Source organism: Schistocerca cancellata, chromosome 1 (assembly GCF_023864275.1).
Source record: "Schistocerca cancellata isolate TAMUIC-IGC-003103 chromosome 1, iqSchCanc2.1, whole genome shotgun sequence".
In the NCBI taxonomy this organism is placed as follows: Eukaryota; Metazoa; Arthropoda; class Insecta; order Orthoptera; family Acrididae; genus Schistocerca; species Schistocerca cancellata.
The window spans coordinates 469,158,460-469,181,854 of NC_064626.1; the positions used below are offsets into that span (position 1 = coordinate 469,158,460).

The following is a 23,395-nucleotide window of genomic DNA, read 5'->3' on the forward strand; positions in this document are numbered from 1 at the left end:
TTTTAATTTTTCTTCGTGTCCAATTCTCTTTGAGAGAACGACTTACCTCTTCTCTAAGCGGCAGGTGTGAAAAAACTCTGAATATGAGGTTTTAATTCGCTGCTTGTCAGAGATGGCAAAGGATCTAGAATCTAAACAGAACGGATTAGACAGTATCTTAAAAACAGGTTATACGATGATCCTTACCAGAAGTAAAACAAGGGTAATGGAATGTAGTCAAATTAAATCAAGTGATGCTGATAGAATTGGATTAGGGAAGGACACACTAAACGTAGTAGATGAGATTTGCTGTTTGGACAGCAAAGTAACTGACGATGACCGAAGTAGAGAGGATATAAAATTGAGCATGGCAATGGCAAGGAAAGAAATTCTGAAAAAAGAAATTTGTTTATACCGAATATAAATTTGAGTGCTAGGATCCATGCCACCTTATGAGACAAAATGAGAAGCTACTTGATTAAATGGGCAACTAAACCTACTACATCCAAGCTGCGGAGGTGACGTCTAATCGTAACGCTTATACCCGTGTGAAAATCACACAACATTTAATTAACTGCACCGAAGAAAAAGAATCGCAACAGTGTAAGTCACACAACACTTAGATAACTGCAACAGAGGAAAAAAAATCCCAACACGAGAAGGAGCTGTGTGACATAAACGAAAGTTGGTAGGTGTGTTGTTACATCTGAAAGACGACGTTTATTCAGATTTAGCACAATTCGCGTAAGAGCGGCACATCTACCACCACCATTAGGATGCAAATCAGGTTTGCTTTAAACACATGCTGCAGCGGTCGTGGGCGATAGTTACCTTTGAGACTGGATGTGGTGAGTTGACGTTGGTTAAGAATGCCTCTAAAGGGACGAAGGCGCCATTATCAACACCTCACTGACCTTGAACGAGGTCTTATAATAGAGCTACGAGAAGCTGGATGTTCCTTCTGTGATTCTGCAGAAAGACTTGGCAGAAATGTAGCCACCCTACGTGATAGCTGGCAGCGGTGCTCACGAGAATGTAGAGTCGGAAGAAGACCGGGCTCCGAACGGCTAGGAAGTCTTTTCTGGAGGTGTTTGTATGGAGTGTAGCCATGTGCGGAAGTGAAATGTCAGACAAAAAGACAATAGAAACTTTCGAAATGTCTTATAGGAGAATCACGAAGATCAGGTGGGTAGAACGAGTAGCTAATGAAGAGTTACTGAGTAGAATAGAGGAAAGAAAGAAATTTGTAACACAGCTTGACCAAATAGAAGAAATTGGTTGATGGCACACAATATGAGGCATCAACATCTCTTCAATATGGTATCCGTTTGGAACGTGGGTAGTAAAATATGGATAGGGAGGCCAAGGCTTGTGCACCAATCACATACCTCTTTCATACCGCGCCTGTGTTATGGGTTATGTGCTGCCTCAGTACTCACGGCTTGCAGGTAATTACTATTTTTTAGTTTTCCAATTAATATTACCGCGGTCGGGCGGCATGGGGGAACCGTTGCTATGAAATTTATGTAAGTAATCCCTCACAGTACGTGGTTTCTCTTTCCGTCTTCACCACATTTTACGTATCTCATGATTCTGATAACATGCGGTGTCCGGTCGTGATGTCGGTTTTTTCGGATTTTTCTAGATCCCATATTTTATTCTTTTGAGACGGAACTTTTGTTCCATGCCAGTAGGGTGAGTATGACCTCAGATGGTTAAGTGATTTCGTTTATAAGAAATATCCTGTTGTCTTTTTAATTTATTTCGTTTAATTTTAGAAATTTTAGCTGCAGAGTTCATTATCTAAAATTTTTTTTAAATTTGAGGATCCCTCCCACAGTGTTGTAGTACAATATTTTCATTACTTCAGTTTACACCAGACGATGGAATTTTAAGTATTCAGAAATTGGTCGTGGTCGTGTGCGAAAAAGAAAGGATTATTGATTCACCAACTGTTGCACGGTTTCTCCATTAACAAAAAAAGAAAAAAAACTGTAAGCAGGTTCAAACGACTGTAGGTTGCAACAGCTATGGAGAGGTGAATAGCCTTGCTCAAGATAAGATTAGCATGAACAGCTGCAGTGTTATCACTGAAGACGACGATGACGACGACAACAACAAGAACAGCATCAACAATAACACAATTCTCTCTATTGTCACTTCCAAAGACCGTCGCATTTTCTGGTACAGAAGATATATCTAAATTGTTGCTGACATGGTTCTAGGAAATAATCGCGTGAGGAAATTTCAATACGAGTGATAATGAAATTAAGCTGATGAAGGCTTAAAATGGCTAGAGTCAGTAGTGACCGTCAGAGGAGGATGAAGATTTTCTTGCTAGTAACACTGAGATTCAGCTTTCAATTCCTGGTGAGCGTCTCAAATTATCAGGATCCATGCCATCTTATGAGACAAAATGAGGAGCTACGTGATTAAATGGGCAACTAAACCTACTACATCCAAGCTGCGGAGGTGACGTCTAATGGTAACGCTTATACCCGCGTGAAAATCACACAACATTTAATTTCCAACAGCTTCTTCGCTTGGTGCCTCGTCAATAGAAAGTTTAATTAGAAAACGTAATATCAAGTTTTTTCAGCTCAACAAAACAGGTAACTGCCGAAATTTTAAGGTGCGAGCACAGCGTCATGCTTCACATTTAACTCAGATTATCTCATACAGATTTCCGGTTTGGTGCAGATGAAAAAACTGATGAAGTTTTGATATGATCTGTTCACCTAAGTCTAAAAATAAATAGTCTTCCTCCACATAGAGAATTCGGAAAGTTTCCATATGTCGATTTAAAAATATAAGACATCTCCAGAATGAGATTTTCACTCTGCAGCGGAGTGTTCGCTGATATGAAACTTCCTGGCAGATTAAAACCGTGTGCCCGACCGAGACTCGAACTCGGGACCTTTGCCTTTCGCGGGCAAGTGCTCTACCAACTGAGCTACCGAAGCACGACTCACTCCCTGTCTCACAGCTTTACTTCTGCCAGTATCTCGTCTCCTACCTTCCAAACTTTACAGAAGCTCTCCTGCGAACCTTGCAGAACTAGCACTCCTGAAAGAAAGGATATTGCAGAGACATGGCTTAGCCACAGCCTGGGGGATGTTTCCAGATTGAGATTTTCACTCTGCAGCGGAGTGTGCGCTGATATGAAACTTCCTGGCAGAGGTCCCGAGTTCGAGTCTCGGTCGGGCACACAGTTTTAATCTGCCAGGAAGTTTCATAAGACATCTCTTTTATAGGACATTTACGAAATACAATTTCGGACAGTAAGTTTCATCGAGTTGAAGCAGATGTGAGATTACGCATGCAGGGCGTGCTAACTCTGCTGTATGCCTCCATGTGTTCCTGCCTGAGTGTCAATCCAAAAGGAATTTTGAACAGAGTTATACATCTACATAAGTAATCCACAGTTAACCATACAATAAAAGGCTAGCCATTTCCATTCCTGTTTCACTCTCAAATAGAGCTAGGGAGAAGCGACCGTCTACATACTTCTGTACGAGCCCTGATTTCTCATGTCTTCGCGACCCTTACGTGACTTCTATGTTGGTGGTAGCGGGATCGTTCTGCGATCTGTCTCAAATGCTGGCTCTCTGAACTTCATCTTCAGGGGTTCCCAATACGGATCATAGTACTTCTTCTTCTTGTGCCTATGTTTGGCATCGACGCAGGGTCGGCATTGTTACTAACGGATTTGTCACGGTTTTTAGTGATGGCCGGATGCTCTTCCTGCCACCTCTCCTTTCCCTCCCGGGATGGAATATGTGTACCCCAACTGTCTGCGTGTAGTGCAATTGGTGTGAAATGCGGAGCATATATCTGAGGCGGGACCTGGGTATCATCCCGGTATTCACCTACAGGAATGGAGGAAACCGACTAATAATCAAAACCAGACTGGTCGCACATCGACCCCCATCCGGGTGGGTGCAATACGAGGCTAGTGAACTCCTCCGTCCTGAAAGCGGCGCTTTAACACGCACGGTTATCCAGGCGAGTTATTTAAGTTCAATGTGCATTTATGTAGCATTAGGATGTTGATCGAACCTACTGCTAAAAATATAGTAACACGCCTCTGTTGAAATTGGTTCAAATGGCTCTAAGCACTATGGGACTTAACAGCTGAGGTCATCCGTCCCCTAGACTTATAACTACTTAAACCTTACTAACGAAAGGACATCATACACATCCATGCCCGAGGCAGGATTCCAACCTGCGACCGCAGTAGTAGCGCGGTTCCGGAGTGAAGCTCCTAGAACCGCTCGGCCACGCCTCTGTATTGCTACGATGTCCTCCTTTAAGCAGATCTGTTCGGGATCCCAAACACCCTATCGGTACTCAAGGATCTAATAAAATAAGACATAAAAATATAAAATAATCCTCGATATTCTAAACATAATTAAATACACACAAGTAAAGTATCAAATACAACCCTTTAATAGAAATGTCTCTTTTCACAGTTTACGCAGATACATGTTTTAAGCGAAATGTCTCACAACAAACAAGTAGGAAACCTTGCTCTTTTAGTTTATTTCTAATTTTTATGTTTTATTTTTAAGGATCCGAAGATGGCCCTAGCGCAAAAACTCATTTCGCAACTATGACCGACATATCTGAACAAAAACCCTTTCGGCTGTTAGGCCGCGACATTATAAAACACTAACGAAACTACACAACGGACGTTTCGACCGCCTTTGCAGCCGTCCTATTCAGAGCAGTTTAACTGGTGCTCTCTAGGTATGATTCTCCCTGTATACAAACCGTCTTATTTCGTGTGACAGGTGACTACCGACGTCATATTCTGCTATGTCGTCGGACAGTTTGAAGTAAAGGTGCCTATGGAGGGGTATCCGGCTGTGCTATTCTAGCGGATGACTGCCACACAACAACGTATCAGCTGTTTATACCAGAAGGATTTTATTCAAATTGACACCGGCCGTGGAAGCCTAAGAACTTATATGTGACTAACATAAATGTTACGTTCTGACTCTTTAACAGCTGCTGTACTCGTCAGAGACCATACACTGATCAGCCAGATGTTATGACCACCCACTAAATAGCTGGTATGTCCACCTTCGGCACGGATAACAGCGACAACGCGCCGTGACATGGAAGCAGTAAGGTCATTGTAGGTCGCTGGAGGAACTTGGCACCACATCCCCACACACAAGTCACAAGTCACCTCATTCCCTTAAAATCTGGGGAGGGGGCGATGAGGTCTGACACCACGTTCAGTCACATCCTAGATCTGTTCAATTGAGTTCAGATCTGGCGAGTTGGGGAACCAGTACATCAATTGGGACTTGCCACTGAGTTCCTCGAACCACTCCTGGTCTAGTGACATGGCGCTTCTTCTTGCTGAAAAATGCCACTGCCGTCGGGAAACATGATCGTCATGAAGGGTGCACGTGGTCTGCAACCAGTGTACGATAGTCCTTCGACCGTCATGGTGCCTCGCACGAGCTCCTCTGCACCCATGCATGCCCACTTGGATGTTCCCTAGAGCATAATGGAGTCGCTGCCAGCTTGTTTCTGCCCCACAGTAAAAGGTGAGAAGGAGCTGTTCCTCTGGAAGACGACGAATTTGTACCCTTCCATTGGCATGATGAAGAAGGTATCGGAATTCATCAGACCATGCAACGCTCTGCCACTGCGCCAACGTTTAGTGCCCCTGGTCATGTGCTCATTTCAGTCTTAATTGTTAACATTGGCACATGCGTGGCTCGTCGGCTTTGGAGGCCCATCGTTAGGAGCGTTAGGTGCACTGTGTTCTCAGACACTCTTGCGTTCTGCCCAGCGTTAGTTTTTCCACAGTTCGGGCGCCTGGTCTGTTTTACCAGTGTGCCCAGCCTACGACGTCCGACATCTGTAATTGGGGGTAGCTACCCAACCCCACGATGTCTAGACATCGGCACATGTTAGGGACACTCACCACAGCTCTCCTCGAACACTCGACAATTTGTGCAGTTTGCAAAATGCTCGTGCCGAGCCTCCGGGCCATCACAATCTGTCCTCGGTCAAACGCAGTCATATCGCACGCATTCCCCATTCTACGCATGGTCAGCACTGATACTGCATACACCGTGCGTGTGTCTGACTAGCAGTCATTCCTCTCCAGGTGACGCTGCTGTCGCCTGGACGGATTTATATCGACAGCAGACCGATGGTCATACTATTCTGGCTAATCAGTGCATGTCTGCCCTTATAAAACTTCACAGATATGTTCTGACCTAGTGCAGTAAAAACTGGTTGATCAATGGAAACATATTACCTTGTCGTAAGAATGAAGTCTATAGACGTGTTCGGGTACGACGTCTCCAAGCAGACAGCTGCTCGAAACATGCAGCGCGCCACGAACGCACGCCGGTGGATGCCATATTATGCTATTTGCAATATTTATTTGGGTTTCCATGGGATCTGCAGTGCTAATCAAAGACACCCTGACAGCTGCAACTACGTCTACATTATTGCTGACCGGGCTTTCCGCAACTATAAATATGATGCCAACTAAGAGCTCAGAAACTAGCGGTCTCTAATTTACCGGAATTGCGTGGCATCTGGTGCCACATACCTCCGGCAACATACCAGGGACTTGCCGAATCCAAGCCACAAACAATCGCTGGTGTATGACGTTTCGAAGGAGGACCAACACACCTTTAACAATGTGATCATAATGTTTTGTGAGATTAGTGAAGGTTGCTACCACTGTGGAGGTTAATCATTTTATTAAGTGTAAAGCAAAACGTTCTTGTAATTTCCAATGCTGTTGCTTATCGTAAATAATGCACACATGCACAATTTGTACTTATGACAGTTCAATAATGACGGAATTACTTTCAGATAAGTACCTGAGTGATCCGTCGATATGTCTGGGAATGCGGACTGGAAGTCAGCCTCCACGATCTACGACTTCACGGCGAGAGACATCAAGGGCGAGGAGGTGTCTCTGGAGAAGTACCGAGGACACGTCTGCATTATCGTCAATGTCGCCTCCAAGTGCGGCCTCACTGCCACCAACTACAAAGTATGTCACATTCCGGCCAGTTAAGCGCAGATGGTTGCTGGCTCTCATTTTGATATTTCGGTGGATCGTTAAATCGTGCCACAGGACTACTGATTCCAGTGCCAAATTTTTCTTGCCATTGAATTCAACTACACATATTTTTAGATGTTGATGTTAACACCAACACAAGTTCATCAGATGCCATCATTCTCAGATTGGTTCAAGGAAAAGTTGTAGGTATGTGTATGTATGTGTGTGTGTGTTTGCGTGCTTGAGTGTGTGTGTGTGCGTGTGTGTGTGTGTGTGTGTGTGTGTGTGAGAGAGAGAGAGAGAGAGAGAGAGAGAGAGGGGGAGAGAGAGAGAGAGGGAGGGAGAGAGAGAGGGAGGGAGAGCGAGATCGAAAGTGGGTGACAGTGGTAGAAAATACGAGGGGTTTAAACAATAATAACAGACCAATTTTATAATTAACAGAGATATTTGTGGATGAATTAGGTGGTACTGACCACTGGTACAATATTGTTTAATAACATTCACAAGACACTGAAGACAGTTTGATATTTACCTTTTATTTATTTTATATTGTTTTTATTGCACCAATTCACTGATGTGCGAACCTGAACAGTAATTTCTCCATCATGTATTATTGCTGCATTACAGCGGCACCTGCAGATTGCGAATTAAAGCTTATATACATCTGATTACGATTAATAACGAATAAAAGCCGAATATATCTGATGTACATTGATGGCGTACTAGAACTGAACAATGTGTTCATCGTGTCATTCTTCGGAGAGAGGGAGACAAAGGAAAGAAAGCACAGATGATATATCATCTGTAGTATCTGTAATCTTAGACTGAAGTTACTCATTGATATTCTCTTTAATATTTATTGATAAATTAGCGATCTAATTCGTAATTACCATGGAAGCTGAAAATAACGAAGGATTACGCGACTCGTATTGTAGAACTTTAGAACAGCTCGTAAAGTATTTCAGTATATTTTGTGCCTTTCTCCTAAAAAAAGTATGAATGTACTTAGACGCGTATAATGGCAACAATATCTAAGAATACTTCTAAAACAATGGTTGATATGCTCCTCAGTACTTCGATAGGTGATCCTGTCATCAAAACAACCCGACTGGATGACGTGGCGAGAGTTCGGAACTCGCGCCGTCAGCGATAGCGAGGCTCGAAATACGTGGAAACAAAAGGATAACTTTGTGCAATATTAGGATTTATTCAAACGTAAATGACAAATGAAAGTGTACTATTCAACTGAAAGGAAAAGGAGCGGTATGAAAGCTCAATCTCAGGTCGACAAGAGACAAGTGAACAATGACTTGCATATTGGCTGTATTGGTTTTCCACGACAGCGCCATATTTAATCCTTAATATAAGCAAATACCACAACAGATCACGATGTTTGTATGGCACTGTCTATATTAGTTTGTTATGCTGCATTTCGAGCACGTGGGGCTCATCGTTAGGGAAAAAATCTGATACAAACTACTAAAGACTACTTACTTTAACAAATTGCCACAAACTGAATTCATGCGGGTCTACTGCAGTCTCCCAAACCAACGTAACTCTGTACATTCCACGGTAATTTGCAAGGCAATAATTGTAATAAATACAGTTCAGTCACGATCCCTTTTAAATGTTCTACTTTCCAACACAGTTCATCACAGTAGGATCGCAAGGTGTTCTCTACCTGTTCGATATGTAGGTGCGTTCAGGAATTCTTGACATATCTTGCTTTCACTGTTTCTCGATCAGGTTGCCTTTTCACACCAGTGCAAAAACTCCCCTTAAATGTCATAACATACTGTAGTTCTAACTGCCCAGTTTCGTGGATCGCCACTAAGCTTCACTTCTGCTAGCAACACTTTCTCTCTTTCAGGTAATTCTACAGAAAATAACACTTTGCATGCTTTCATAAAATTTACAAAATGTATGTTACCTTTTCTTCAGCCACTTGATTGTGGTATGGCCTTCCTAATGGCAAAACAGTGGATTTCAATGCGTTTGTCTAAGTTACTGATTTTAATTCCTTGACTGCCATAATTTTAATTTCCGTGGTTTGTTGACCTTCTGTGTCTCTAAAGCTTTGTTTTCGCCTTGGACGTTGCCTTTCGCTGCCGATGCAGTTCTGACAAATTTGTCATCGTTGCATTTTCGAAGTCTTTTGAACCTCACTTTAGTGTCTGCGCCGGCCGGAGTGGCCGAGCGGTTCTAGGCGCTACAGTCTGGAGCCGCGTGACCGCTACGGTCGCAGGTTCGAATCCTGCCTCGGGCATGGATGTGTGTGTTGTCCTTAGGTTAGTTAGGTTTAAGTAGTTCTAAGTTCTAGGGGACTGATGACCACAGCAGTTAAGTCCCATAGTGCTCAGAGCCATTTGAACCATTTAGTGTCTGTCTAAACGTGATCAATCTGATCATTTAACGTAATCATAGCCTGCTTCAGTTTTGTTCGGCCCTCGTTAGTTACAGGGTGTTGTTTGCCATTTACAATTTCGGTTTTACGATGTACTTCCTAATTGACGTTTTGACAGAATGCTTCTTGATCCTGCGAAAGCGATTCAAATTTATCTTTGACTTTATTATGCCCCTTTAAATTAATCTGTTCTTTCGTGAATTTCATCTATGCTGTCTTTCATTGTCTTTTTCATGTTACTGTTCAGCGAATCGATTTTGTCGCCCAATGATCTATTCAGCGAACATTCTATTGAATCGATTTTTTCACTTATCGAATTATTTCGTTGAGTGGCCCGTGCTATCAATGCCTGCATCGTGTTCATGAACGCACTTAACGATACATTTCTGAATCAATTTTTACCTCAGCTCTGTCAGAAGAGTAATTGTTCCTTCAGTATCTTACTGTTCGGAATATGTCACTTACTGTTATGTAACCTACATTTCTCTTACCTAATACACAATCTTCTTCACTGGTAATGTTTGCATTCTCATCTGCCAAGTCAACGTTTGGCTCCTTATCTGATAGCGACCATTCAGCAGTCATTATTTTCGTCATCCAAAATAAACCCAAAATTTTTTGGTTGATTCGCGACACTAATGTGTATTTAATGTCCTGTTACCCACAGTTGGTATGTGCGATGCCATCACTTTTGCTTTTTACTTATGCTATCTAATCCCAGTTAGAAATGACACGGACGCGGCCGTGATGCATCGAATAAAAGCGACAGCACTCGCGTGTGTTAGTTACTTAAAGTTCCATAATGTAACACGTATCTTACGCTAATACAATGTATTGAAGTCACTGCACTTGTGAAATTTATATCGAAAAACAATGGGACTGGGAGGGAGACAGCAGAAACAAGTCAGTACTTGCACTATAACCTTCGCTTCAATGACGAAGTGGTTGGGGGTGGGTTGAATACCATATGGAGGAGACACTGCTTTTGATAATGCTGCCCACTGCTAGACACACACCATATCAACATACACATCACGCACCATGAAATAGAAATAACGCAAAATGAAACACTGTAACTTCACCTATGACTTCAGTAATATACGCTTTACAAAAGGTATGTTTTGTGATGGCTGGTTATTAGTTTAATAGAGTAAACAACATTTGGAATCGTAAATAATGTATTTAATTTTAGCATTGTCGATATACAGGGTGGAGAAAAACTGTGTCACGAAATTTTAACCCTGGATAGTTGATGCCTGTAGGAACCACAGTTACTAATGTTGTGCAGGTCGACAACGCTCAATTTTTAAACTACGGAAACTTGGCGCCATGTGCTCCGATTGGCCGTGGGGTTGCCCTGTTGCCGTTGTCGGTTGACGGGCAGCGCTATAGTTGTCGGTTCATACATACAAACGTCCTTCGCTACGTCTCTTCCACAAGTTATACGCACACGTGTCGACTAGGTCTTGCTTGCTGTTTGTCTCCACCTCACGTCAGAGGCATTCGCACGTAAGCTTCGCTTCGGAGCGCACACACGTCACGTGCGATTTAGCCTACAGTAGGCGTGGCGGCACAATATTCGTTTGAAGAATGACGAGGTATGGTTTTCGTTTACGGACTAGTCGACGGTAATGCACATGACGCTCGACGGTTGTATGAGGAACAGTACCCAGCAAGACGCCACCCACACCCGCAAACGTTTACAGCAATTCCCCGGCGACTTGGCTAAACAGGCTCGTTAGCGGGATATCATGGTGATGCTGCAAGACCTCGAACACGACGGGATGCTGCATTTGAACAGACTGTTCTCGAGCGATTCGGGGAAGCACCGACGACAAGTACTTGAGCGGCTGGACACGACATGGGGGTGGGGGGGGGGGGGCCCGCCGCTGGTGGTCTCGCGGTAGCGTTCTCGCTTCCCGAGCACGGGGTCCCGGGTTCGATTCCCGGCGGGGTCAGGGATTTTCACCTGCCTCGAGATGACTGGGTGTTTGTGTTGTCCTCATCATTTCATCATCATCCAGGAAAGTGGCGAAATTGGACTGAGCAAATGTTGGGAAATTGTACGGGCGCTGATAACCACGCCGTTGAGCGCCCCACAAACCAAACATCATCATCATCATCACACGACATGGGGGTCACTCATCGGTTAGTCTGGGAGGTTTTGAGGGATGCCTGCCAACGTCCATTTAGTTTCCACCCTGTCCAAGACCTAAATCCTGTGGCGGACTATGAACACAAGCTAGGTTTTTGCCGGTGGTTACTGCGGCGTGTTGCCCGAGATTCCGACTTCCCCGCCACGGTGTTGTTTACCGACGAGTGCACTTACCATCGGAATGGCCTTTACAACATTCGAAATGTTCATTAATGGGCAAGGGGAAATCCTCACGTCACGTACGTCGACGGACACCAGGAACGACTTTCGCTCAACATTTTGTCAAGTATTGTGGGTAACCATCTGATTGCGCCGGTCCGTCTACCTCCTCGACTTACTGGGGCAAATTATCTTCACTTTTTGCGAGAAACTCTACCCGACTTGCTGGAAGATGTTACCCTGGACATACAGCTACACATGTGGTTGCAGCTTGATGGGTCGCCCGCACATTACAGGCGTACTGTGCCCAGATATTTAAATGAACTTTTCGACGGCCAGGTAATTGGCAGAGGTGCTGGTAGGATATGGCCCCTCGCGATCACCGGACCTCACGGTGTTTTTTTCCTGTGGGGATTCTTCAAGGTTCTAATTCAGCCACTCGGACGCAATCCACCTAAAAACGAAGAGGAATTAATGGATCGCATTAAGAGTTCTGCAAAAACAGCGTTACCAAGCTTGTGTCACGTCAGAGGGTCGCCAGTTCGAGCACCTGCTTTAAGTAAACAATGTCCTAGCTACAAAAAAAGCCATTTTAGGGCCGACACAATTTGTAAAAGACTTCCTGTACGCAATTAACAGCTGTTGACGGGTTTGTTCCCAGTACGTCTTATCATGAAACTACATTGGATGTGTCGGGACTCCGGCGGATTCGCCCCCAGAGTGGAAGGCTGGCGCGCTACCACCGAGCCTGCGGGCCGCCTTGGATATATTGAGATCTCCGGCAGGCAAAGTATTCCAGATCGTGCGTTGTCCAGAGCATCCGGCAACAGGGTCCCCGCGGCCAGTCGGAGCTCGTGGCGCTAAGTTCCTGTAATTTAAAAATTGTACGTTGTCGACCTACACGACATTAGTACTTTTGGTCTCTAATGGCATCAGCTATCCAGGGTTAAAATTTCGTGACATAATTTTCTCCACCCTGAATATGTTGTACGAAGCAGAAGTGAAATAATATGATTAACTGAAATGTAAGATTTGAGCACTAGATGATCCAACTTCAACTCATGTACCTAATAAGTATAATTTGGCTGTAATTAGCTTCCTTACTATGTATACTCTATTTACTAATGTGAACAGTGACCTGTAATAGTAGGAGCTACTATATTATTCACCTACCCGGTTAACACGCATTGACAGCCAGCTAATTTTGGACATATTTGAGGAACGCCTGTTATCTGACATATTACAGTTTACCTTCTACCGGCGTTAGCTTGCAGGTCTGTGAAATGCGAGCAGATTCTAGAAGACAGAACAAATAGAGGAGCGGGCTTCATTCACTGGTTGAAGAATAAGAATATGGAACGGCAGTCCACGTGTGAGGGAGAGTTTGGCTTTACGAATCAAAAGTACTTAATTGTGCGCAGTACCATCGAGTGAACACTTTCACCGTCCAGAACAACTCTAGTTACAAAAATACTCGAGTCCAATTATCTCGTTATCATGTTGTCTCACGCCTTTACAGTTATTGCTACTTAAATCATCCGCCTTTTGCAACAACTTCAACATGTATTACTCTCCAATAGGTGTGATTCCAGACAAGTCATTGCTTTCGTCGAGCTGTTAAACATTAACCAGAGTCAACCTATGATATCCATTACAGCATTGTGAAAGCTGGCTATCAAATAATTGTAGGACAACTTGGCTACCAATACGCGTAGTAATTCTGCAGAACTTTTGCCCGTACCAAAGTAGCGTGTTCCGATGACTTTTTATTTGAGGTTCCCTCCAGAAGCTCTCAAAGACGAGCTAGCGAGACACGTCTTTAAGGACTCTGAAATGGTCGTACGGGAAAATCTCCAAATCGTCGTTACCTCGGTGATGCTGTATCCCATTGCTCATGCACCGACTACAACACCATGCAGCAGTAACCATTCTAATAATTGCGACAGACACTAGTTGTTGTATATAAGCGTTGCCGACCGCAGTGCCGTATTCTTTCTGTTTACATATCTCTGTATTTGAGTACGCATGTTTATACCAGTTTCTTTGGCGCTTCAGTGAACATTTAGTTGTATCTATAGTAACATTTGTTTGTTTCCACGACACATACTACTGCTTAAGTACCAAATCCTCGTCCGCAGCTCGTGGTCGTGCGGTAGCGTTCTGGCTTCCCGCGCCCGGGTTCGATTCCCGGCGGGGTCAGGGATTTTCTCTGCCTCGTGATGACTGAGTGTTGTGTGAAGTCCTTAGGTTAGTTAGGTTTAAGTAGTTCTAAGTTCTAGGGGACTGATGACCATAGATGTTAAGTCCCATAGTGCTCAGAGCAATTTGAACCAAATCCTCTCACAGTTAATAAACATGATTTTAAGCATAATGGTCAGTATGAAATTTAATCAATTTCACCATTTACACATAGAACAGAAATTGCAGTTAAATAATTACAGTAATCGCTTTCTGATGGCAACGGCTTAGAAGAGCTCACGCCTCGGGTGTTTCCCGTCTCAGTTAGTTGAAGTGACTGTCACTAGTTGCTGTGAAGATTCTCGACCCTGAAATTGACACATGGGTTCTGTATTGTGATAAACTAACTCACTGATTATGCATGTAAAGAACGAAAAATAAATTTGGGATATTATGAAGAAGATAAGTGGGTCGTTACAAGCTGCAGTTTGAATTTAATAAAGTCCTGAAAGGAGGAAGTGAAAACAAAGCTTTCGATTATCTCGGGTGGGTTCGAAGAGCGAAAATTGCATTAAGTACGGCTGTCTTTTTTGTCAGTACTGTCATACTGTTCTTAACCGAAGTAGTGACATTTTAATACAAAGTCCTATTGCTGGACTGCCAGAAGGATTTGAATCACTGGCCTCCAGAACAAAAGTGCAGCACTACGATCACTGCTCACCATATACAGTCCGAGTAGCGTCGTATAGCTTCTTCTGTAGTGCTCTCTCTCTCTCTCTCTCTCTCTCTCTCTCTCTCTCTCTCTCTCTCTCTCTCTCTCTCTCTTTTGTATGCGATTCTGCAATGCACGGTGGATGTTACCATACTTCGATACACACAATCTGTTAGTATATTTAAAACAACAAGACCAATTTATTTGTCAAATGGTCCTTTGACTAGATGTAGCGTCCATTCACAGGCACGTCACCGTTTGTGGAAGTGGCAACGGTTTGAAGAAAACCCACAAACGGTGTCAGCCTTCGAGGAGGCCATGGACTGTCAATAAGGGGATTATAGAGCCGAAGTACGAACATGGGTGGAACTGATATTTCAGCATATTCGTGTTAGATGTATATACAATGGACCGAACAGGAGCACTGAAGGTTTTAGTTTTTCTTGCCAGATGGATGCCCATGCGCCGGAGGTGCCCATGTCTAATCCATATCAGTCGACGCAAAGCGAGCAAATTCCACTTTATCACAAGGAGCGATGCGGAAGGTGTAAGGTATACTTCAAACATTTTGTGTTTGCAGTATTAACCAGCAAAGCAAACTGAAGACATGAACTGAGCGGCAGCACCGCCATGTTTGCACCTAACAAGGGAACCTCCTCATCGCACCCCCCTCAGATTTAGTTATAAATTGACACAGTGGATAGGCCTTGAAAAACTGAACACAGATCAATCGAGAAAACAGGAAGAAGTTGTGTGGAACTATGAAAAGATAAGCAAAATATACAAACTGAGTAGTCCATGCCGAACATAGGCAACATCAAGGATATCGTGAGCTGAGGAGCGCCGTGGTCCCGTGGTTAGAGTGAGCAGCTGCGGAACGAGAGGTCCTTGGTTCGAGTCCTCTCTCGAGTGAAACTTTTACTTTCTTTATTTTCGCAAAGTTACCATCTGTCCGTTCATTCATTGACGTCTCTGCTCACTGTAATAAGTTTAGTGTCTGTGTTTTGCGACCGCACCGCAAAACCGTGCGATTAGTAGACGAAACGACGTGCCTCTCCAATAGGAACCGAAAACATTTGATCGCAAGATCATAGGTCAACCGATTTCTCCACAGGAAAACACGTCTGATATATTCTATACGACACTGGTGACGGCATGTGCGTCGCATGACAGGAATATGTTGTCAACCCACCTAACTTGCACATCTGGCGAACGGGTAAAAAGATTCTTCTACCTTGCCCGATTTAGGTTTTCTTGTGGATGTGATAATCACTCCCAAAAAAGTGATGAAAACATAAGAGTTTGTCACATAAACTGCAACAAATGAATGCAACAGTTTCACAGTCGCACAGTTTTCCCTGTGCTCTGTCAAAACATATGTTTTTTATGTTTTCAAATATTTCCGTGTGTAGACCGTCAAATCCTGCATATGTCCAAGCAAATCTGAACGTGTCCTGGAATTTTGGAGAGCGAAGTTGATTATGTGTGAGTGCCTGAACTTTGATAATTGTCAGAAAATAAAAAATTAAACTTTTCGCTCGAGAAGAGACTTGAACCAAGGACCTCTCGTTCCGCAGTTGCTCACGCTAACCACGGGACCACGGCGCTCGTAAGCTCACATTTTCCTTGATGTTGCCTATCTTGCGCATGGACTACTCAGTTTGTATATTTTGCTTATTTTTTCATAGTTCCACACAACTTCTTCCTGTTTTCTCGATTGATCTGTGTTCAGTTTTTCAAGGCCTATCCCTGTGCCAACTTATAACTAAATCTGAGGGGGGTGCGATGGGGAGGTTCCCTTGTAAGAAACAGGGAAGGGAAACAGCAACAGCACACGCTCACTCTCACAAGTGGAACACTGTTACGCGCTACACGTTCACATATAGGTGACCTGTATAGGCACCAATTAAACAGGGGTCATCACATTTGTTGGACAGTATCCCTTACACAATTTCATTCCGAAAATACTTATTCACAGGGTAAAGTCCGCGCATCCACGTTTCGACTGAACAAACCACCCGCCGCTTATTTTTGTTGATTCACTTTTTCACGAAAGTTGAATGTTGACTTGCTATTTCTGACACCTCTTAAAACCAAATTCTGAAGACAGAACAATTTTTCCCAGCTCCCTTGCTAACTGCAGTATCGATGACATCTCCTGCGACTGCCCTGGTGTGTCGCACGCCGCTCACAGCTGCGTGAGAGACGGCACTTTACACCTCCCATCAGTGCGCCGCTCTTTCATCGCTCGCTGTTCTCCTTTGGTTGGCGCCTCGTATGCACGCCATCAGAGGGCGCCAGATTCATATGACGCCGCTGCTTGCGACTCTGACTGGAAGGCTCGTCTTTTAAAGCCCCTGTCACACGAACGACTTTCTGGTCTAAGTGGACTTCTCGAGAAAGTGAATCTGCTGCAGGGTAATTCACACGCAGGCACAAAAGGAGGACGCACTTCGAGGAGCTGATCCTGAGCAGGAAATCGCTCGTGTAAAACGGCTTTTTAACCAGCCACACTCAGAATTTCGCTCCCAGATCGAGTGCATCTGTAGACTTATCAAAATTAGTACGGAAGACCCCAGTGAGGACGATTATATCGACGTAGCACGACACTACTAAATATTAATATTCGTCATTAAACTTGACCTCCTGTTCTATGCAATACGAACTGTGAAGTTTCCTTGCTAATCTAGACGCCAGTTTCAATATGAGAAATAGTATCAAATTGACATGAGGTTCTGAAGTGACAACGTGAGTAAATAAATCTGTGTACCAATAAAGTACTTATAATACTACAGGTGATGCCACTATCAGTGACAATAATAGTAGTAATAATAATAACGATGACAATAATAATAATAATAATAATATAACAAATATACAGAAGAAAACAAGAGAAAAAATTGAAAAATACATCCAACTGGCTGAGGAAATCAAGGACATGTGCCATCCGGATAAAGTTGACATTATACCAATTATACTGTCAACTACAGGAGTCATACCACACAATATCCACCAGTACATCAGCGCAATATAGCTACATCCAAACGTATGTATACAACTACAGAAATCTGTAATTATTGATACATGTTCAATTACCCGAAAGTTCCTAAATGCAATGTAACATATACCGTACAGTTAAAAGGAAGTCACGCTTGATCAAGGTGCGCGTTACTTTCCATTTTTAACTAGACATAACGTTTGAGAAAGGAAAGAAATAAAATAATAGTAATAACAGCTGATTTAAAAAGAATTTTATTGGTATACAAGACAGATGGTTTCTGCTGTGGCGAGTGCTGGGGAAGAGAAATTAAGGAGACTACAGCACTTAAGAATATTGGGAAATGAGGAAGCTCTGGCCGCAAAGAAGAATGTACATGGGCAATGAGTGCGTTCGGGGACAATGGTAATCAGTATTGTTACTTTAGTACATGTCATTAACTGTCTTCTGAAGCTGGAAATGTTATTCAGTTATGTAAGTTAATGCGGGAGGTATTCCAGGGTCTGTTCCTGTTACTCAGAAGGCCTTCAGGAATATTACAGAACGATGGAGGCGTACAGAAAGGTCGAGGAGACATGTGAGGGACAGTGTACGTTGATAAGACAGTAGGGAAGACAGAGGATATGGAAATATCTACACCTGCCTGGACGCAGCCAGAATAGCTGTGTATATGATGGCGACATATGATCAAAGAGTTGAACACCTCAGATATAAGGAACACAGGCATCCATACGCAGTTCCAGGCGCCGTAAGCTCTCCTGAGAAAGACCTTGAGGATAACATCGCTGTGTGGTACGACCAAGTCTTTTGAGTACTGCCCAAGTGTTTGGAATCCTCGGCACGCGGATTAAAGAAAGACGACGGTGCAATTCAGAGACGGACTGCTGATTCTGTTGCCGGTAGATTCGATCAACGCGTGAGTATTACGGACATGCTTCCTGAACGTAAGTGGGAATTCCTGGAGGGAAGACGACTTTCTTTCCGCGGAACACTACTGAGAAAATTTAGAGAATCGGCATCTGAAGCCGACTGCAGAACGATTCTACCGCCGCCAACGTGCATTTCGCGTAAGATAAGAGAAATTAGGGTTCATATTGAGGCACATAGTCGATTTTCCCTCGCTCTATTTGCGAGTGGAGGAGTTAGGGAAATGACTAGTAGCGGTGTAACGTACCCTCCTCCATCCTCCATACAGTGGCTTGCGGAGTAATGTATGTCGATGTAGATAACACTAGACACAGACAGATGGGGTGCACAAATTTCGTGCTTGGAGGTACGCCGTGGCAACTGGAAGGGGATCCGGCTTCCCTGTGCCTCTAACAGATACACATGCAGATTACCGAGCGAGGTGGCGCAGTGGTTAGACACTGGACTCGCATTCGGGAGGACGACGGTTCAATCCCGCGTCCGGCCATCCTGATTTAGGTTTTCCGTGATTTCCCTAAATCATTCCAGGCAAATGCCGGGATGGTTCCTCTGAAAGGGCACGGCCGACTTCCTTCCCTAATCCGATGAGACCGATGACCACGCTGTCTGGTCTCCTTCCCCAAAACAACCAACCAACCAACACATGCAGATTAACATGCAGACTTCATGGAGATACGGGATAAGACCAGGAAAAAGAAAAACACATTTATCCATAACTCAAGAGGATGCTTTATTCCTTATGCTTCTTCTTTTCTTCTTCTTCTTTGGAGTACATACTTGAATCCTACTCATCCCGGTATGGTGTCCCTCATACAACCAGCTTACAAAGTTTCGTCTGCCTGCACGTTCCGTAACCTTTTCCATTACCTCTGTCACTCCTTTCGCCTTCTCGACGTCTTTTAAAGTGGCCACGCACGAACACGTTACTGGCGGTCACTTTCCACCCTCGCAGTGTGAGGAATCACTACTTGGAACTGCAACTTGATTGTTTCTAATCACGTGATAAAGTTAGTTCTCACAAAGGCCGATCTGCAGTTTGCATCATCATCATCATATATCCGGGGAAAACAACTGACTCGGAGAAGTTTGAGAAGCTTAAGCTTTTTGTGAGGCGCATTGGTCGCAAGAGGGTAGAAAAGTACGAGCACGCAGAGTGCCGACCCCCCTGACGTTGGCTGGGTAAACCGACTGCAGGTGACCCGCACCGAACAGCTTATGAGCCACGCTGATCGCAGGTGTGTACGTCCCTCCTGAGAAATGGAACCAATATCTGTTTGCTTTGCGCTGGAGATAATTACGCACATTAAACGGGCTGGGCCTGGGGAGGGGGGGGGGGGTGGAGGGGGGAAGGGGGAGGAGGTAAGACAAGTTATTAGTTACTGAAGATTTATTAACTGTGTACAGTGTTCTATAGGAAGGATTGCTGATAAGTAATGAGTTATGGCAGCAACGTTGTACACGTATGATGTTTATGTTGATATTGCTGTAAATGTCAAAAATATACCTCAATAAAGCAAGTGCGGTTGCAGCCAGTGTGGCAACATTATCAGTTTCACTAGGTTCAAATGGCTCTGAGCACTATGGGACTTAACATCGATGGTCATCAGTCCCCTAGAACTTAGAACTACTTAAACCTAACTAACCTAAGGACAGCACACAACACCCAGCCATCACGAGGCAGATAAAATCCCTGACCCCGCCGGGAATCGAACCCGGGAACCCGGGCGTGGGAAGCGAAAACGTACCGCACGACCACGAGATGCGGGCATCAGTTTCACACAGCTACTGCTGCAAGTAGAGTGTTCTCACGCACTAAATCTTTAACAGCAGCCCAACGTTAATCAGCGCAACGCCTGTTGTCTTCACAGAATACTCATTTCGTGGATGTAATATTTTTGTATTGCTACGTACAGTTTTCTCTCTTCTTATCAATGTAGATCGCATATGGATGAAGTTTCATTCATTCCTGATGATCGACTCGTGGTATTACTGTAGCACTGAGACTGAACTGTTCCTGGTATCTTATTGCGTTCAAAGGTGTAAGCGTGTAGTTAAGTTTGAAGCCTCTACGATTAGGGAATGCAGGAAGAGGTTAGGTTTGGGTAATAATTGTGAAGTGTCAAAACTCCACTCCCGTATGTAGATCTGCGATCTTCAATTGGTTTTATTCATTATTACTGCAGGAAAATAGTCTCTCTCTTACGGTACTGTCCTACAGTTAAGAATATTCAAGAAAGGAGAGCATATTTTCGCTACATGGAAAGGTGGAAGATTAGGTTTTAACGTCACATTAACAACGACGTTATTAGAGAAACTTCGCACTAGGAGAGGAAATCGGGGGTGCCCTTTCGAAATAACCATCCAGACATTTGCCTTATGCTATTTAGGGAAATCAAGGGAAACCTGAATCAGAACGGGCGGACGTTGACCTGAACCATCTTCCTATGTTTCCGCTGCATGAAGACGGGAGAGCTACAAAACAAGCTAAAGCTTAATCACACTTCGTTTAATTTACTGCGGTTTCCAGAATGTGTATTTAGAAACGGTATAAAGATATGTCACACAAAGAACTCCTGAAATCGGAAGATCCTTTCCAAAACAACGAAATAAGAAATAGTGGACGCTACTCCATTACCGTGAAAGAGACACACATATTGTCAATGTCAGAAACTGCGGAGTCTTCTGTACCTCTAAGCACTGTAGGCAGCCGACTTGTAGATATCACTGTGTTTCGTCATGTAGTTAAGGTTAGGCCCAATCCAGGTAAGGAGAGTTTACTTCTTGTCGACTATGCACTGGCCTACGACGAACATTTCCTCTGTTTCGGATCCACTCTGCCAGTCTTGAGATTAAACATTGTGGCCAGTGTCTCTTTGGCTCACGGATATCCTCAATCAAGACAACCTTCTGATGTCCCGTGTTCCTTTCCTCGCATCACGAGCTCAGTAATATGTTTAATATTGTTTCTGTATTATGAGTTTCCTTACCCGGTCTTGACTTTCTTCGTGGCTGAACACATTCAGCAAATTTCTTTACACAATATGACAAAAGAAGTATGGGTAATGATTCTCATTCAGTAAGAGTCTTTTATTCGTACTGTACCACTGAAGATCGGCACAACACTCAAAAATAGTTCTTTAAAACTGAGCTGCTTTAGCAGCTATTATTAAATTAAAATGAGTTTCATTGAGAGTTATAAAATTCAACAATAAATTACAAATAAATACAAAATGTGATAAAAGCAACAGACATTTTTGATCATGCAAAAATTTGTATATCAGAAAGAAACTTTGGTCAAATACATTTAATGAAGAATAAGAACGAAATTAAAAAAAAAAAAAAACGGGAGCATATGCATCCGAAATAAATCAAAGCGATTATTACCAAGTAAAACACACCTCTGTAAGTAGAAATACTTCACGGTTCACCTCACATCAGCTCTTGCCAGAGACGAAATATATGTAGCAGCGTCTCTGCAGCTATAAGAATAACAGAAAATTATACTACAAAAACAAAACTAAACAAATGTAACAGAAACAACTCTAAACGCCACTAAAAAAGATCCGAAGAATCTTAATCGTGCCCATGAAACATCTCCTAAGGCACATAAAGGTTGGCTATGAAAACGTAACAAGAAAGAACAAAACATGCAATATAAATCGCCAAAACAGGAATAAAACAATTCCACGAACACTAACAAACTTCCAAGACAACACTGACAATAAATTACTTACAAATACTTTTTCGATGTATGAGGACTTCAAATGAAGTATTTACTAAACTGTCAATTACGTTAGCACTGTTTCAATATTCTTAATACATCATTTCAGTTTTTTTCGTTAACAGTATATCACGCGAGCTACATTTTGTAAACAAAACTATGTTTTGGTGTTAGTTGATGAAATGACCTATTGCGCATTACTTTGACTGACTTAATACTAACTGCATCGAATTCGTAGCATAAAGTGATCAAAGCCGACTCGTCATACCACAATCTACATCACACCCTGTATTACATTTTAATTCAAATAATCGGAGCGTTGAACAAAACGGAGAAAGTATGCTCACCGGAAGAAGAACCGTATCCCATCAGATTATGAGCCTTGCGTTCGTTCTCATAGACGCTTTGCTCAGTAAACCACATCATGTAAAACAGACTACCGAAATCTGAACTAACAATGTAATTTATTTTGACGGGGAGAACAGATTCCTACAAGTGCCATCTTTTTTTTCAACCTCTGATCGGTCGCGAAATGGAAACCACAGTGAAAATCAGAAATGTTTTATTTGCAACATTTACTTCTCTACACAGTCGCCGCTCCTATATAGGTTTTTGTCGTAGTGTGGTACCAACTTTCCAGTACCTTAGTCACAGAATGCAGCCGTCTGTGAATTCCAGCAGTTCCCTAAGCCGGTCTGCAGCTCATAATCTGTGCCAAAACTCTATCGTTGAATCCAGCGGTTCATGTGACTGAAGAGATGAAAATCAGAGGGAGCCAAGTCCGGGTTGTGTGGAAGATGATCAAACACTTCCCATCGAAAACGCTGCAGAAGCGTCTTCATTGCACCTGCAGTGTGCGGCCGAGAATTGTCATGAAGAAAGAAACATATGACTGTTACTTTGTGTGGGCTGTATAGAGGCAGGCACTGCGCTCTTGAGGGGAGAGATTATTGTTCTAAAGCATCTTTATGCGCTCACAGCGAGCTCAGAATTGAAAAGGGTGACGTGACGCAATAGACGGGCGTACTAGAAACATTCCGAAATAGATCTGTGCAAAGCTTCACCGGATTTTCTCTGTGGTTTTAATTTTGCGACAGACTGGAGGTTGAAAAGAAAT

At 43.4% G+C, this 23,395-nt stretch overlaps 1 protein-coding gene across 1 annotated transcript in view; it reads left to right on the forward strand.

The window, feature by feature from the left end:
* Positions 1-6,826: 6,826 nt before the first annotated feature.
* Positions 6,827-23,395, forward strand: part of LOC126177123 (phospholipid hydroperoxide glutathione peroxidase-like) — a 29,536-nt gene continuing 12,967 nt past the window's right edge. The window contains exon 1 of the mRNA XM_049924394.1: positions 6,827-7,015. Coding sequence (XP_049780351.1) covers positions 6,857-7,015 — 159 coding nt within the window. The 5' untranslated portion in view covers positions 6,827-6,856. The remainder of the gene's footprint in view (positions 7,016-23,395) is intronic.